The 16,326-nt window shown below is 42.7% G+C and overlaps 1 protein-coding gene across 1 annotated transcript; it reads right to left on the bottom strand.

Moving 5' to 3' along the window:
- Positions 1-659: 659 nt before the first annotated feature.
- Positions 660-15,819, bottom strand: npepl1 (aminopeptidase like 1). The gene is made up of 12 exons (XM_083887417.1): positions 15,631-15,819; positions 7,653-7,838; positions 6,847-7,017; positions 6,638-6,727; positions 6,440-6,521; positions 4,412-4,554; positions 3,495-3,572; positions 3,300-3,400; positions 2,410-2,533; positions 2,019-2,195; positions 1,704-1,814; positions 660-926 (listed from the first exon to the last, which is right to left on the bottom strand). Exons 1-12 carry the CDS (start codon positions 15,784-15,786, stop codon positions 768-770), a joined length of 1,578 nt encoding a protein of 525 aa, XP_083743543.1. The 5' UTR covers positions 15,787-15,819; the 3' UTR covers positions 660-767.
- Between the last annotated feature and the right edge of the window lie 507 nt (positions 15,820-16,326).

The raw sequence follows: 16,326 nt of genomic DNA, 5'->3' as shown, positions 1-16,326 counted from the left end.
TCCATGTCTTTTGTTGATGATAATAATAATATATTTCACACAGAAGTCAGATGGCACTGCCTTTTATTGAAAGACAACAGGATCATCACATGGGTGACAGACACCACACATCACACACTCTGTCAAACACTTCTGAATTAACATTTTGTATTTCGTGTGTTGATGCTTGTCGTTACTAATCTGGCACAATTTAACTCTGAAATCGGCACTCAGGCCCAATCCTCCAATCCAATTTTGGTCCAGGGATCACTCAGTCCATCCATTCACATGACATTTACACAGTACAGTGATTACAAAAAAGGAAGTGTAACTCATGTCTACGTAGATATATGGCATAATCCTCAATTTGCATATACTGTAGAATCAATATACATCGCTCTGGATGAGATGGGTATTTGAAAGCAAGGTGTAGTTTAAAAAATCTGAGTGGTTTATTCATAAATGTAAACCACTTGTTTCTCAGAGTAACTGAGAAATAGAGGAGCTGTGCAGGTCATAAGTGCAGAAAAAGCCGATTCACGAGGACAATAAATTGAACATGTCAGATTTAACCATGATTATCTGTTTAATAAAGCCAAATTCAGTCAATCAAACACTGAAAGCTGAATCACATTTATGATGTTTTATCTTTAAGTGGATGAGCACTTGATTTAATAGTGTGTGTGTGTGTGTGTGTGTGTGTGTGTGTGTGTGTGTGTGTGTGTGTGTGTGTGTGTGTGTGTGTGTGTGTGTGTGTGTGTGTGTGTGGAGGCAGCAGAGCAGACGCTCTATACCAGTCTCCGTCTTTTGCAGTCTCGCTCCATCTGGCCGTCAGACATGCAAGTGGCTGCACCCAGAGGAGACACCTGGTTCAGCATGGAGTCATCCGATGCCTGACCAAACAAGGCCATGAGCAGAGCAACACCAAATCCTGTGGCACGCTCTCCCTGCAGAGACCAGGTAAAATGCAAAAACATGGATCAGATCACAATATCCAGTGTCATTACAGTAAAGCTACTCTGCACCTTTCAATAATGTCACTGAGACATGATGCTGCTCTGTGATCAGATTTAATAAGCTTCTTGGTAATTGTGCTTTGAAAGGTGATAAATACAAAGTAACAGTAAAAACAATTAAAACTTAAAGAGGAACACTCAGGTTTTGAAGCTGACTCCGCCCAATGCCTGATTTTCGGCTGCACAAATGGAGTTGCGAGACAATGTTTTTTTGGGGTTCTTCTTGCACAGAAATACTCATGTAAATGTTGTAAACGCAACAAACGGAGCAGTTTTTTTTACCAATCGAATAAACAGGAGCACGCTGAGCTTGCGAGGACTCTTTCTGTGATGTAGTTAAGTGAAATATGATGTGAAATACGATGGGAGCTTTTATTCTGAAAAGTAAACCGGAAGTTTATTTTCCTACTTCCTCGCACGCTTGTGCTAAATCCGAATTTATGCACTAAATTTATGTGGCTCTGCAGCGGCATCTGCCTGAAATAGAAATGCTGCATAATTTAAACACCACAGACAGTCAGACACCATCTAAATTGATTTCTGATGCCAGAGTTAACATCACATCTAATCTTTTTAGTATCTGATTGATACTCATGAGCTCTGCTTGTTTTTCGACTGAAGAAATGTGACGTCAAGATTATTATTGGGACAAAAATCAAAATCACACTGCAAACTGTCAGTCTGCACATTTAAACCTCAGGTACTCACAGCATGAACTGGAGAGGCGATATCAACATGGACCCAGACACCAGACCAATCAAAACCCAAGTGGGAACCAATGAAGAGGCCAGCGCAGGAGCTCTGGGCGTTTTCTCGATCCTGTCGAAACACAAGAGAATTACAAATCCCAAATGTACCCAAATTAATCACAACATAATACATTAAACGTCAAGTATGTAGCTGAAAAGCAATGACACTCTATATAGATTACTTACTACTGGGACAATTTGACACTTTGGTTTACTCCAACATAGTGGTTTTCAAGTCTTCATAGTTTTGACGGATTTATAATGTGTCACTTACTGCCACAGAGTTCTTCATGTCAGCCATGGCAGAGGTGAACTCGCTGAAATGCAGCTCAGGGCAGTAGACCAGAGGGTGAGCCAGATCTCCGCTGCTGCGGCCGGCACGCACGCATGCCACCTCCCACTGCTCACTGTTGGTCATCACAGCTGCATGGTGCTTTCCTGTGGAGATCCCCTGGACGACAGCAACAAAAAGGTGACGGATATATTAACGGAAAACCCATGATAAAGCATGCTGAGGGTTTTCATACTGTATGTTTGAGGAGGAGTTATGCTAACTATGACTCTGGTCCATCATCGAGCCATATTTTAGAAAAAAAAACAATCCTAAACGGAGAACTGGAGAGAAACTGTTTCGTTGTACTATTTTTTTTTTTATGGTCACCCACCTGTGCCCCGGTCAGTGTAGCCATATCCAGAATAATATCAGCCGACAGGTCTTTGCTGGCGTACACCACCCCATCAGCCAGCACCAGCCTCCCCTCTGCATCAGTGTTGTTGATCTCCACTGTCCTTGAGAATAAAACAAATGACAATTTAACACCAGTTGATATTCCTTCCTGTTGATTTGGCATGTTAAAAACAAGTGCAGTCATTCTGTGATGGGACAAACAAAATAAATCAGGGAATAGACACTTAAAGGGATAGTTCAGGTATTTATATGATGTACCGACATGTGGTAAGCTGCCATTGTCAGGATCCAGCCTGATAGAGGAACACTCGCCTCTTAGCTTCCAGCAGAGACACAGGGAAAAACTGATTTTAGCCATGTAACAAAAGGCTCAGCTAATAAAATGTACACCTGCTTAAGAATATATTTGCTGATTTATTTTGCCACTAGACAACATTTTCTCTCTGCAAAGATTCCACACCAAAGTCCATAGACATTTTTTTTGAGCTTGTGGGGAAGAATTTAAACAACAAAGTCACAAAATAACACATTCCAACTTACTCAGAGACAGCAGTAGATTGACAACTTCTGTGTCAAGTGAAATGATTGATTTTTGTTTTTTTTTAGACTTTGGTTTGCAAAACTAGCAAAAGTCTGAAACAATGGCAAGTTTTTAGGTGAGCCTTTCGTGAAGTAGCTAAAATCAGCTTTTTGAAGCCACGCTCTTCATATGGGCAAACTTACATGACTCAGACTGGCCCATGTCACAGTGATGTCAGTGCCGACCTGTCAGTACCTCATACAACACTTAAAAAACCCTGAACTATCACCTAAAGGCATCAAATGAACCTTCAAGGAAATTATTAAATACAGGAAGTTAAGCCTCACTTTCCAGAGTAGAGTGTGTGGATGTCATCAGGTCGTGTAGCAGAAGGTCCAACAGAGTTCTCAGCAAGGCAAAACACTGCATGGAGATTATCCTTAAAGCCCTGATGCAAACAAAGGAGGGATTTGAAAAATTAAAACGGAAGATTTACAGAGGATGATAATTTAACAACGGAATAATCCAAAACGTCAAATCACCTGTTTAATAGTAGCTTTAAAAGCTCCCAAAATAGCAGCAGCTCCACCACAGTCTCTCTTCATTCCTGGCATTGATGTCTAGACAAAATGAAATGAAACATCGTCATCAGTAATCTGATCTCTGATGTGCTAATGCTGCAGCTCTCTAAACCAAGTGCCTACATTTTACTGTATAAATATTGACAATCATCTTAAATCGTAATCCAACAGATCATGGATTTCAGAGAATGCAGGTTGTGGGATCATCGAAATCATACTTGTTTTGTACAACACACATCATCCCTATTATCAGGTTTTCAGTTTCGAATAATGGGCAGTGAACACATGGAGGAAAAAAATGTCCTAATCCCGATCTCAAGTGTCAAGATCAGAGTCTTTTTTTTGTTTAAATTGGAGATCCAAAATTGCCCTGTCATTTATGCCAGCCACATTGCGACATTTATTTAACTCTTCATATTGTAATGAAATGCTTCCTTTTAATGCAAAATGGGCTATATCACGAGCAAGTAACACACAATGGGTTGCTATTTGTTTCTGAGCTTCACTCTCAAATTCCACACGTGAGACAGATGGGGCTCTGGGGTCTTGTATATTTCTCTAACATTATCAATCAAATAGGGGTTCCTCCTTTTAGACATTTTCTCCAATCATCATGCAACTGCATCATACGTGAAGCTGGGGAGGAGAGCGTGTGTGCTGTGAACACAACTTTGACGTTACTGACTTCATCATACTTTCCAAAAATTAAGTGCAGGATTTTAGGACATTAGGACATTAAGAGGATTTCAATGAATAAGATAAAACATGTTTTAGAAACCAAAGCAGTAAACACTAGTCACTGATTCACAACTTTGCTGACTAGAGTGGTGAATCAGCAGGATGGTACTCTTTCATAACATTCAGTCACCGTCACGTACCTTTCCCTTTATGCTGAGTCCACCGGTGTCGTAAACGATACCCTTGCCCACCCAGGCAATCGTTTGAGTGGCACCATCTGGTGTGTGGCTTAATACTGCTAATGCTGGAGGATTCTCGGCTGCCTTTCCCACTCCATAGATACCTGACAGGGTCAAGAGAAACAGAACTGATAAATAATCCTACTTCCCAATGATCAAGCTGACACTTTGCAGGGTTTCCCCCAGAAAACCGGCTAAGCCCGGTGGTATCTCTCGGGCCCAACGGCAGCCCACGGCGTTTTTGTAAAAAAAAAAAATTTAATTAAAAGCACTGGAAATGTTTAATTATGACTATTATGTGTTATTGTAAGACATTTATTAACAATACTTAAACACCAACGATAGAGTCTTACAAAAAGACACTCTTGAAATTAAATAAAAAATATAATTTTTTTTCACTCAAGTTAAATATTAATTAATCAGCCAGTGAATCTTAAAACAAGCCATGCAATGGTAACATTTAAAAGTAAAATAAAGCAACATAAATATAAAAGTGGTAGTGCCCCCTCATCTGCCTCATCTGGTGCAGACAAACGGCCCTTTTATTTCTGTGCACCGCCCCTGCGCTGTTCCCTTCTCCCTCTCCAGCGCCGTTCCTCGCTCTGCGCTTCTGCGTCTCCAAGCGGTCTCTTCCAAAGCAGCCTGGATAATTTCTCTACGTGTTTTATCCCCATATAAGAATAATGATCTTTATGACGAGGATGGAGTACAGTCACGATGAAGTGCAGGTGATCTGAGTGAAACGTGAAACTTTTCATCGTTTTCACTACATGGTCTTAATCTTTGTGAAAGAAGACGCTTTAACGCTGTAATTAAGGGAATAACAGATGCATCAGATGAGCTGATGTCTTTAGTTAACTGCTCAAAGAGAGAGAATGTTCTCTGGTGTGAAGTGAATGTCGCGGGGAGTTCATAATCTGTGCCGCACGCAGCCAAGTTTCACTTTTGCGCAGAGACTTTCCAGCGTTTAACAGGTGCTGTTCCACCGTGTTGTAGCTGTGTTTCGACCGCCGAATTATCGGTGCATCCCTAAATATAACATCTTTATTGACAAGAACGATGTAACCGTAATAATGACGCACTTGATAGCGTGACACTTGTTTCAATCGGCACCTGGACAAGCGTGCGCTGCGCTGATTACTTGTGGGCGCATGCGCTCTTGTTCCCCGGTATAGAAAAAGCCGTGGTGTATAAAAAAATATATTTTAAATAAATAAACAAGCAACGCTAAGCCTGGCGGGGGGGCAGGTTAAGTGAAATCAAATTAGGATTGCAGGTTGCACAAAGGAAAAGTTGATAATTCATTTGATATTTACAAATATGCACACTTAACTAATAAATGTAGTGTGTTCCTTAGAAAACCAAACATTACTTTTCGTAACTGGAATTGATTTTATAATAATTTTACAAGTGACAACAGCCTTAAAATGTGTCCCCACAGTATCGGTCCACAGGGAAATACAATTTAATTTTAAAACCTTTGCTGCTGGTTGAGAAATAAAAACTGTCACTACTGGGATGGAATAAAACTTATTATGATGAAAAAAAAAGCTATGTGATTATGATATAATAACTTCTTCGATGAAAAATTTAAGAGTTAAATTAGTATCCAAGATCCTAATAATTAGGGCTGCAATCAATTATATAAATTAACCGATTAGCTGTTTGGTCCAGAAAATGTCAGAAAATGAAAAATGTTTCCCAAACCTAAAAATAATGATGTTCTCATCTTGTATTGTCCACAAAACAAAATTATTCGGTTTTTATGATTTATTTGTTATATAGAGCAGAGAAACCAGAACTTGCTCAAAATTAAGAAGCTAAAAAAACTTGCAATTAATTAATAATCAATTAGTCATTTTAGTCCTGGAAATAATGATTGTGGGTTTCTATTTTTAATAAAATTTTCTGATTGAAAAATGCACTTACATCAGTAAACCAGCTGTGCTGTTATTTACGGAGATAAAGAGATGTTAACACACACTTTACCTCCAAATCCTCTTTGCTTCAGTTCCTCTCCACGAATGATCACTGGTGTGATTCCAAGTTCAGTCCCAACAGCCTTGATCTCCTAAAACATAAATGAATGTACGAGTATGAGACATGGATTTGCCGGAAAAGCATAATAACCACATCCCAGTTCTGTGATGTCAACAACATTTTCAAAAGATAAATCCTTTCACCTACATCTAAGAAGTGATCTGTATTCATTTCATTGCATGGCGTGTCCACAATGCGCGCTGCCAACCGCACTCCATCAGCAGCATTGGAGAGACACTGAACACACACACACACACACAAGAAAAAGCTTCAGTTATGGCAGACTGCTGTGCATAATGGATATGAAATGCTTTGTATATATAACAAAAATAGAGAAGAAAAAGAAGTCTGGCCACCTCAAGTTCTGCCACATTCAGTGGATTGCTGTCCTGACCAATGATCACAAACTCCAGAGTGACATGCTTTTTCTCAGTCCTGCGCAAGGACGCGGAGCGGCGAGAAAAGATAGGGAAGGCCCGAGCAATGGCACAGGAAGACGCAAACACATCAGAGCGCTCACACACCATCTGGAGAAGAAAGATGCAAACATATCAGCCACTTGGTCACAAAGTTACTGACAAATTATTGTTAGTCCAACTACAACCATACTTTTACAACAGTACGTGTTAACATGTTAGCCCGACTGAAACTGTACTAAATCTAATTTCTTAAACTCGGACTAACACACCTAGATAATGTGATAAGGAGTTGAGCTGCATGTATAAATTCAGTCAGACCAGAGTCTGACTCAGGCTGGCCCTAAATGAAAAGCATTTTAAAAGAAACCAGCAATAAAAACATGATGGACTTTAGGCAGATACATTTTATGACAAGGAGAGTGATTTAATGCTCATGTCAGCTTAAACAATTTAATATTTTAGGAAGTCCTGACTTCTGTGAGGAAGTTGACAGATGGTAGAAAACTTGACACACTAACAACTAGCTGCAAGCATAGTGGAGGCTGACATACTTCATTTAACAAATTATTTCCTCCAGTCCAACTGAAAGGCTTAGTTGAGCTACAACTACAGCTCGAATAAACTGCATGAAAATGTTCTGACTGAGTTCTGCGGAAGTCTTGTGTCAACTAGTCATAAAGTGCCACGGGGATCAATTAACTAGTAATAAAAAGGCCAGCACAAATTCAAATGAGGATACTGACCACGATGCAGCGGGTATTTCCTCCAGGCAGACAGGAACGAACCAGACGGGACAAAAAGTGGGCAGAAGACGGGCTGTTATGTCTGCTGACCCGTGAAGGAAGGGCAGCCACCGTTGCATGGTTGAGATACAGGGGACAGTTGTCCGTTGGGTTTGGGTTCAAAGCATTAAGAGCCGCCTGCCAGATCTGAGAAAACACGAGACAAAGCTTTGTCAAAAACATTTTAGGGTCAATATATAACTTTTGCACAATGTAAAGAAAGTGAAGAAGGGCTCTAAAACTAAATTTATGGATAAGTTCCACTGCAGTAAAACACCAAGAACAAAAAATAATTTACTAATTTGGAAAGGGACAGAGTCTAAGACAGAGACATCATCCCATGTAAGATTTAATATCACCTTCCTGTTGTTTAGGGACAAGAGGATCAGCAGCTTTGCAAAGGTTATGCATTATCTGTCATAACAAGACGTGTGCAAAAAATAAAAAAATCACTCTATATGTAAATGGGAAATGCCACAGTGAGTTTTAAATTTAAGACTTCCAAATGTCACCTCAGTATCAGTGTCACACGCACAAGCATTAAATTAGGCAAAGTCCTTTCACTATCTACGAATCTAGGAATATCTCACTGCATGCAATAGAATAACTATATTGGACAATCATTGTCAGAGGATATGGAGAAGCACTGGAATCGATTAAGAGACATTTCCTTGATCGCACAGACTCACTCTCTCGAGTCTCACTGTTGCACAATCACCTCTGAGGACTTTGTTGCACTAAAGAAACTCAATGCTTACAGCGCCATATGAATCTATGAGAGCACTAGAGTAATGTATTTTTGTCTGGGTCTGAACATTAAGTCTGTCACTGTTCAATATAAGTATTATGTACTGGCAACATGAACTCAAGCTTAAGACCTAACATTTCTTTGATGATCAAAGAAGTGTTAGGTGTTGGGGTTTGCTGCTGCTGCGAAGAAGAAATCAACTTTAATGAAATTAACATTGTAAATTAAATAATTAAATTATATTTCCATTTAACAAGAACCATATAATCCTCTATCAAGACCGTTTGTGTCTCATAATGAAATCAGTCAGTGAGGTAAGGAATATCTACTAAAGAAAGCTCATCTCTCTTGATCTCTTTGATGAATGTGACATTCCAATGAATGTCTGTACTCTACACAGCTTTCCAGTTGCTTACAAATGAACTTGTTCACTCATGCTATTCCTTGTGGAATAATCTAGCTTGTAAGAACCAAATTAAGTTTTGCCAAGTTGATCACAACACAGCCATCAATGTTGTTGGATGTAATCACGCTAGCAAATATAAAATGCAACGATAAGCAGTGATTGCAGTCAGGTTTACTCTCTCGTTGATTTTATGCTACTAGTTTGCACTAGTTACACTAATTAACATGTTGGTGTCCTTCTTTTGTGAGTGTACCTTATGTATATGGTTTGTATACTAATTCTTTCAGCCCTGTTGAGGTCAAGTTCACCAAGCATTCCAAAAGAGGAAGAAAATTGTACCCAGGAATATGTTTATTTCTGAAGGTCAGTGATTGAAATCAAAAGACTTGGCATTTGTATTACCAAAGAATATGTGAACTAACTTTATTATTGTCAGGTATGCCACCAAAGACGTTTCCTGTACCTTCAGCAAACATTCAAATGAAACTATCACATTTTGCACAGATTACGAATTTTGATTCTTTGACATCTGTAAATTCTAGTGCTGCAACTAATAATACTTTTCATTATCAATTAATCTGTGGATAATTTTCTCAATTAATCGATACTTGTTTGGTCCATAAGTAAAAAAAAATTTTTTATTGACGTTTCTCAAACATCCATCCATTTTCTACCGCTTATCCGCGGCCGGGTCGCGGGGGCAGCAGTCTGAGAAGGGACGCCCAGACCTCCCTCTCGCAGGACACTTCCTCCAGCTCTTCCGGGGGGACCCCAAGGCGTTCCCAGGCCAGCCGGGCGAGTAGTCACTCCAGCGTGTCCTGGGTCTTCCTCTGGGTCTCCTCCCGGTGGGACATGCCTGGAACACCTCCCGAGGGAGGCGTCCAGGGGGCATCCGATACAGATGCCCGAGCCACCTCAGCTGGCTCCTCTCGATGTGGAGGAGCAGCGGCTCTACTCCGAGCTCCTCCCGAGTGACAGAGCTCCTCACCCTATCTCTAAGGGAGCGATCCGCCACCCTGCGGAGAAAACTAATTTCAGCCGCTTGTATCCGGGATCTTGTTCTTTTCGGTCATAACCCAAAGTTCATGACCATAGGTGAGGGTAGGAACGTAGATTGACCGCTAAATCGAGAGCTTTGCCTTTCGGCTCAGCTCCTTCTTCACCACAACGGACCGATACAACGACCGCATTACTGCGGCCGCTGCACCGATCCGCCTGGCAATCTCACGCTCCATCCTTCCCTCACTCGTGAACAAGACCCCAAGATACTTAAACTCCTCCACCTGAGGCAGGATCTCGGAGGGAGCAAGCCACCTTTTTCCGGTCGAAAAACCATGGCCTCGGACTTAGAGGTGCTGATTCTCATCCCAGCCGCTTCACACTCGGCTGCAAACCGCCCCAGCGCATTCTGGAGTTCCTGGTTCGTAGGAGCCATCAAGACCACATCATCTGCAAAGAGCAGAGATGGAATCCAGTTGCTCCCGAACCGGACCCCTTCCGGCCCCCGGCTGCGCCTAGAAATTCTGTCCATAAAAATAATGAACAGAACCGGTGACAAAGGGCAGCCCTGCCAGAGTCCGACATGCACTGGGAACAAGTCTGACTTACTGCCGGCAATGCGAACCAAGCTCCTGCTCCAGTCGTACAGGGACTGACGGCCCTTAACAAAGGGCCCCCGACCCCATACTCCCGGAGCACCCCCCACAGAATGCCACGAGGGACACGGTCGAAAGCCTTCTCCAAGTCCACAAAACACATGTGGACTGGTTGAGCAAACTCCCATGAACCCTCGAGCACCCTGCGAAGGGTATAGAGCTGGTCCAGTGTTCCACGGCCAAGACGAAAACCGCATTGTTCCTCTTGATTCCGAGGTTCGACTATCGGCCGAACTCTCCTCTCCAGTACCCTGGAATAGACTTTCCCTGGGAGGCTGAGGAGTGTGATCCCCCGATAGTTGGAACACACCCTCCGATCCCCCTTTTTAAAAAGAGGGACCATCACCCCGGTCTGCCATTCCAGAGGCAATGTCCCCAACCGCCACGCAATGCTGCAGAGATGTGTCAACCAGGACAGCCCTACAACATCCAGAAACTTAAGGTACTCAGGTCGGATCTCATCCACTCCCGGTGCCTTGCCACTGGGCAGCTTCCTAACTACCTCAGTGACTTCGGCTTGGGTAATGAATGAGTCGACCCCTGAGTCCCCAGCCTCTGCTTCCTCTAGGGAAGGCGTGTCAGTGGGATTGAAGAGATCCTCGAAGTATTCCTTCCACCGCCCAACGATGTCCCCAGTCGAGGTCAACAGCTCCCCACCTCCACTGTAAACAGTGTTGGTGGAGTACTGCTTCCCCCTCCTGAGGCGCTCCTTGCCAGAATCTCTTCGAGGCCGACCGGTAGTCCTCCTCCATGGCCTCCCCGAACTTTTCCCAGACCCGAGTTTTTGCTTCTGCGACTGCTCGGGCCGCTGTCCGCTTGGTCTGTCGGTACCTGTCACCTGCCTCAGGAGTCCCTCGAACCAACCAGGCTCGATAGGACTCCTTCTTCAGCTTGACAGCATCCCTTACTTACGGCGTCCACCACCGGGTTCGGGGATTGCCGCCGCGACAGGCACCGGAGACCTTACGGCCGCAGCTTCGAGCAGCTGCGTCCACAATGGAAGTGGAGAACATGGTCCACTCTGACTCAATATCTCCAGCTTCCCTCGGGATCTGGTCAAAGCTCTCCCGGAGGTGGGAGTTGAAGACCTCCCTGACAGGTGATTCCGCCAGGTGTTCCCAGCAGACCCTCACAACATGCTTGGGTCTGCCAAGTCTGTCCAGCTTCCTACCCCGCCAGCGGATCCAACTCACCACCAGGTGACAGTAGGGATCGACCGATATGGGTTTTTCACGGCCGATACCGATACCGATTATTAATAACCAAGCCAAACCGGTAGCCGATATGTAGAACCGATATTTATTTGCAGTAAAAATTTACATTTTGGTGTCAAAATTTAGAGAAACACACCTGGGATTAAAATGAATACAGTATACTGTTCGTTTACACTGACAAAATTGACTTTTTGTAAAATAACATGAACACATAATTGACATAATAACAATCACATAATCATTGATGTCTTTGCAGGTATTACACACTGCCCTTCCTGGGGTTGGCTGTGTGAAATACTGCCATACTGTACTTTTCACCCGCTTCTTGGATCCATCCATCTCTAATGAGGATTTAGAGAAAGAGAGACAAAAAGAAAGAGTGAGAATTAAAAAAAGAGTAAATATATATTGATTTATTAGAGCAAAACTGTCTATTAAACTTCCACTCCACTACATAATATTATTATGATAGCCTACATGAATAACATTTAATTAATGATGTCTTATGTTCTCTCAGGTAGGCTACATCTGATTCAGCCTGATTTAGAGCAAACCAATAAAGAGGGTGGCCAGAACCTTGGCTCACTACATTCATTTTATAGATGTAATAGTTATTTATGGAAAAGTTTACATCAAACAGCATAATGAGTAAATAAAGACACAACGTTCAGTGCTTAACAGAGTTGTTCACTTATAGTTCCTTATTTATTATTATATTTATTTATATATTTAGAGAAATTAAGTACATTTAATGTTTGGAATCTCAGAACATTAAATGTACAGTCTTGTGCTTAGAACTGTATGTCATATTACATAAATAAGAATAAGGCACTTGGCAATTGGAAATCAAAACAATAAAGGCGACTTTACACACGTGAGTTGTAGACGCGACGGTAAATTTATTGATTGAAAAAAGAGAGCGCTGAGGGAGAGGCGACTGAAAACAAACAAGGACACGTGTGCTGTTAAACTTATAGGCTATAATCACCGCGGGTGTTTATTGACACACCGGGAGCCGCCTCACGGGGTGAGACGCGTTAGGAGATGAATTATTCACACAGTGTAATGATAACCGTAAGGGTCTCCTATTATTATTGTGCGTCTGGCCCCAGCTCTAAAGCGGTCGCGGCAATTATAAAGTAGCGGTACACCGTGTTGAAGTAGTTTAATCTCCAGAGCCAAAGCGCAGGTTTTCCTCCCTTATACTAGAGGATAAGGTTGTGGTATTTTTTAAAACTTCATCCTAGAGGGCTTTGAAACTTAGACTCTCACTGCCTTACCTTTCTGCTGGCTCAACGGAGCAGTCCTCCACTTCTGCTGCATGTAGAGGCTTCAGTGTGGATTGATTGGCTGTCACTGACTCACTTGCGCCAAGTAGCCAATCAGTGAGGGTTGTGGGCGGGACATTGTTACACAACCAAGAGAGTGGTGACTTCAGGCAGAGACGCTGCATTAGAGCCAACGGAGCGCGTTTTAAAATACATTAATTAATTATATCGGTTATCGGTGAAAAAAACGGCCGATGCCGATTATCGCAAAAATGCCGAATATCGGCCGATATTATCGGCCAGACCGATAATTGGTCGATCCCTAGTTGACAGCTCAGCCCCTCTCTTCACCCAAGGGTCCAAGACATGCGGTCGGAGGCCAGATGTAGGGCCCTATGATTTCCGTGTTAACGTAATCACGGACGGAATCGTGGAATTGGCCAATAAAAACGGAATCTAATGTTAAACGCGGAATATCGCGGAAATTGACATAATGTGACTGAAATGCTGTCATCGTGAGGAGAAGGAACGTTTGTCTGGAGACACCAGAGTGGCACCACCCGTACCAGATGAGGGGGCACTACCACTTTTTTATTTATGTTAATTATTTTACTTTTAAATGTGACCAGCATTGCATGGCTTGTTTTAAGATTCACTGGCATTTACTTCCTTAGGATTTAACTTAAGTGAAAACAATTGAACAATTGAGAAGTCAGTGGATTCAAGAAGAATTTCAGTGGACATTTTATACACTGACACAAAAAGCACAGATTCTATGGTGGTAAAGTAAGTATAAAAGGTAAAAAAAACGGAATAAAAAAAATTTAAACGGGAAAAACGGAATTCTAAAAAATTAAAGGGGAAAAAACGGAATTTGGAAAAAAATAAAACGGAATTTGGAAAAAAATAAAACGGATTTCATAGGGCCCTACAGATGACATGACCACAAAGTCGATCATTGACCTCCGGCCTAGGGTGTCCTGGTGCCACGTGCACTGATGGACACCCTTATGCCTGAACATGGTGTTCGTTATGGACAAACCATGACTAGCACAGAAGTCCAATAACAAAACACCACTCGGGTTCAGATCGGGGAGGCCATTCCTCTCAATCACGCCCCTCCAGGTCACACTGTCATTGTCATTACCCACTTGAGCATTGAAATCTCCCAACAGAACTACGGAGTCCCCGGTTGGAGCACTTTCCAGTACGCCTTCCAGGGACTCCAAAAAGGCCGGGTACTCCGCACTGCCGTTCGGCCCGTAAGCCGAAACAACAGTGAGAGACCTACCCCCCACCCGAAGGCGGAGGGACGCGACCCTTTCGCTCTGCGGGGAGAACTCCAACACATGGCGGCTGAGCTGGGGAGCTAAAAGGAAGCACACACCAGCCCGCCGCCTCTCACCTTGGGCAACTCCAGAGTAGTAGAGAGTCCAGCCTCTCTCAAGGAGTTGGGTTCCAGAGCCCAGACTGTGCGTGGAGGTGAGCCCGACTATTTCTAGTTGGTATCGATCCACCTCCCGCACATGCTCAGGCTCCTTCCCCCCCAGCGAGGTGACATTCCATGTCCCCATAGCTAGGGTTGTTGTCCCGCGATTGGGCCGTCGGGGCCCCCGCCCACGACTGCCACCCAAATCGCATTGCACCGGCCCCTTATGGCCCTTCATGTGGGTGGTGGGCCCACTTGAAAGGGCGCCCACGTCGCTCTTTCGGGCTGAGCCCGGCCGGGTCCCGTGGGCAAAGACCCGGCCAGCAGGCGCTCGCCTGCGAGCCCGGCTCCAGGATGGGGCCCCGGTAACGCCAGTCCAGGCGACGTACTCGTCTTGATGTGTTTTCTTCTCATAAGGGGGTAAGTGAACTGCTCTTCGTCTGATCCGTCACCTAGGACCTGTTTGCCTTGGGAGACCCTACCAGGGGCATTAAGCCCCGGACAACCTAGCTCCTAGGATCATACGGATACTCAAACCCCTCCACCACGATAAGGTTTCTCAAACATGGAAATAATAATGTTCTTAGATGTCTTGTTTTGTCAACAAACCAATATTATTCAGTTTTAATGATTTATTTGTTAACTGAATGGAGCAATGAAAGCAGAAAACATTCCCATTTAAGAAGCTGAAAAATCTAAAACCAAATAATCAATTATCAAAATTGTTGACAATTAATATAGTAATCGATTAATCGTTGCAAATTCTGTTCATATTCATATTGTTAAAATAGTTTGTGACCATATTAGTCTAAAGGACAGTGACTTTGAGTACTTTATGAACTTTGTCTTTTCTAAATGATTCTCATTCTCGTCTGTTCTCATTGACACACGTCTACAATTATATAATTAAACCTAACACACAACAAAGAATAATAAAACTAGTTCTCTTCTCTACTATCGCCAATGAATTGTCTTCACTTTTGTACTCCTTGTTATACATCTTTTACATTATTTCGTTTGAAACATTAGCTTTTAAGACGTTTGTTTTTGTTACATATGCAAATAAACCTGTTATGCTGTTGGATATTACTCAAACACTTAAAGCTAGCTAGTTAGGTAGCACTGTAGCTAGTCATGATGCTAGGTAACATTAGCTGCGTGAGCTAACATTAGCTGTCACTGGAGTATCATCATTATCATTATCCACGGCGTTCGTTACCTCTTTGCTAACCACCGGCTGCAGTTTTCCTTTGATTTGGCTCCAGCCGACTTGCTGCAGGTTTGCCTGCTGTCCGACTATCAGGACGGGGCGACTCTGAGGCTCGGAGTCGCCGGCAGAGACCTTAAACTCCAGCACCACGTTCGCCATTTTCATGACCTGCTGAAAAGATAGCTGTCTTCCAGACAGCAGTCAAGTGGACGACGAAGTACAGACTGCTGTAAATCACTGGAGCAGCCGGGACCGGCGACGGTAGCCGGGAGAGGACAACACGATTTTTACAGGAAGCCACAGGCAGAATATATTGACCTCTATGGGCCATTTAGAAGAACTAATATTTTTTAGAAAGAAAAGAAAATATATCATCATAACAGTGACAAAACAGATCGTAGTTTTTCTTCAATAACAACATCATTTTTCAATAATTTATAAATAAGGTAATAATACTAAAATATTCATAGAATTGTTGGAGGGGAGTAGTGATATGCAAAGTGTTTAATGAATATGCACAAATCTTACAATTTATTTAAACTGTACACCAATTGCTTTAGTCTTGGGGTTATAATTAGTGTCATTATTATTGCTGATGGTTGAGACACAATGTCAAAGTGGAGGGGCATTTTGTGTGCACAGACAACTCAAATGGAGAAAAAAAACCAGCTTTATATGGGAGCAAGTTTATTTATTTTTTCTTAA

This window comes from Microchirus variegatus (assembly GCF_963457635.1).
Source record: "Microchirus variegatus genome assembly, chromosome: 4".
Classification (NCBI taxonomy): domain Eukaryota; kingdom Metazoa; phylum Chordata; class Actinopteri; order Pleuronectiformes; family Soleidae; genus Microchirus; species Microchirus variegatus.
Note: the sequence above shows the minus strand (reverse complement) of the source record. Positions and strands in the feature narration are given on the sequence as shown.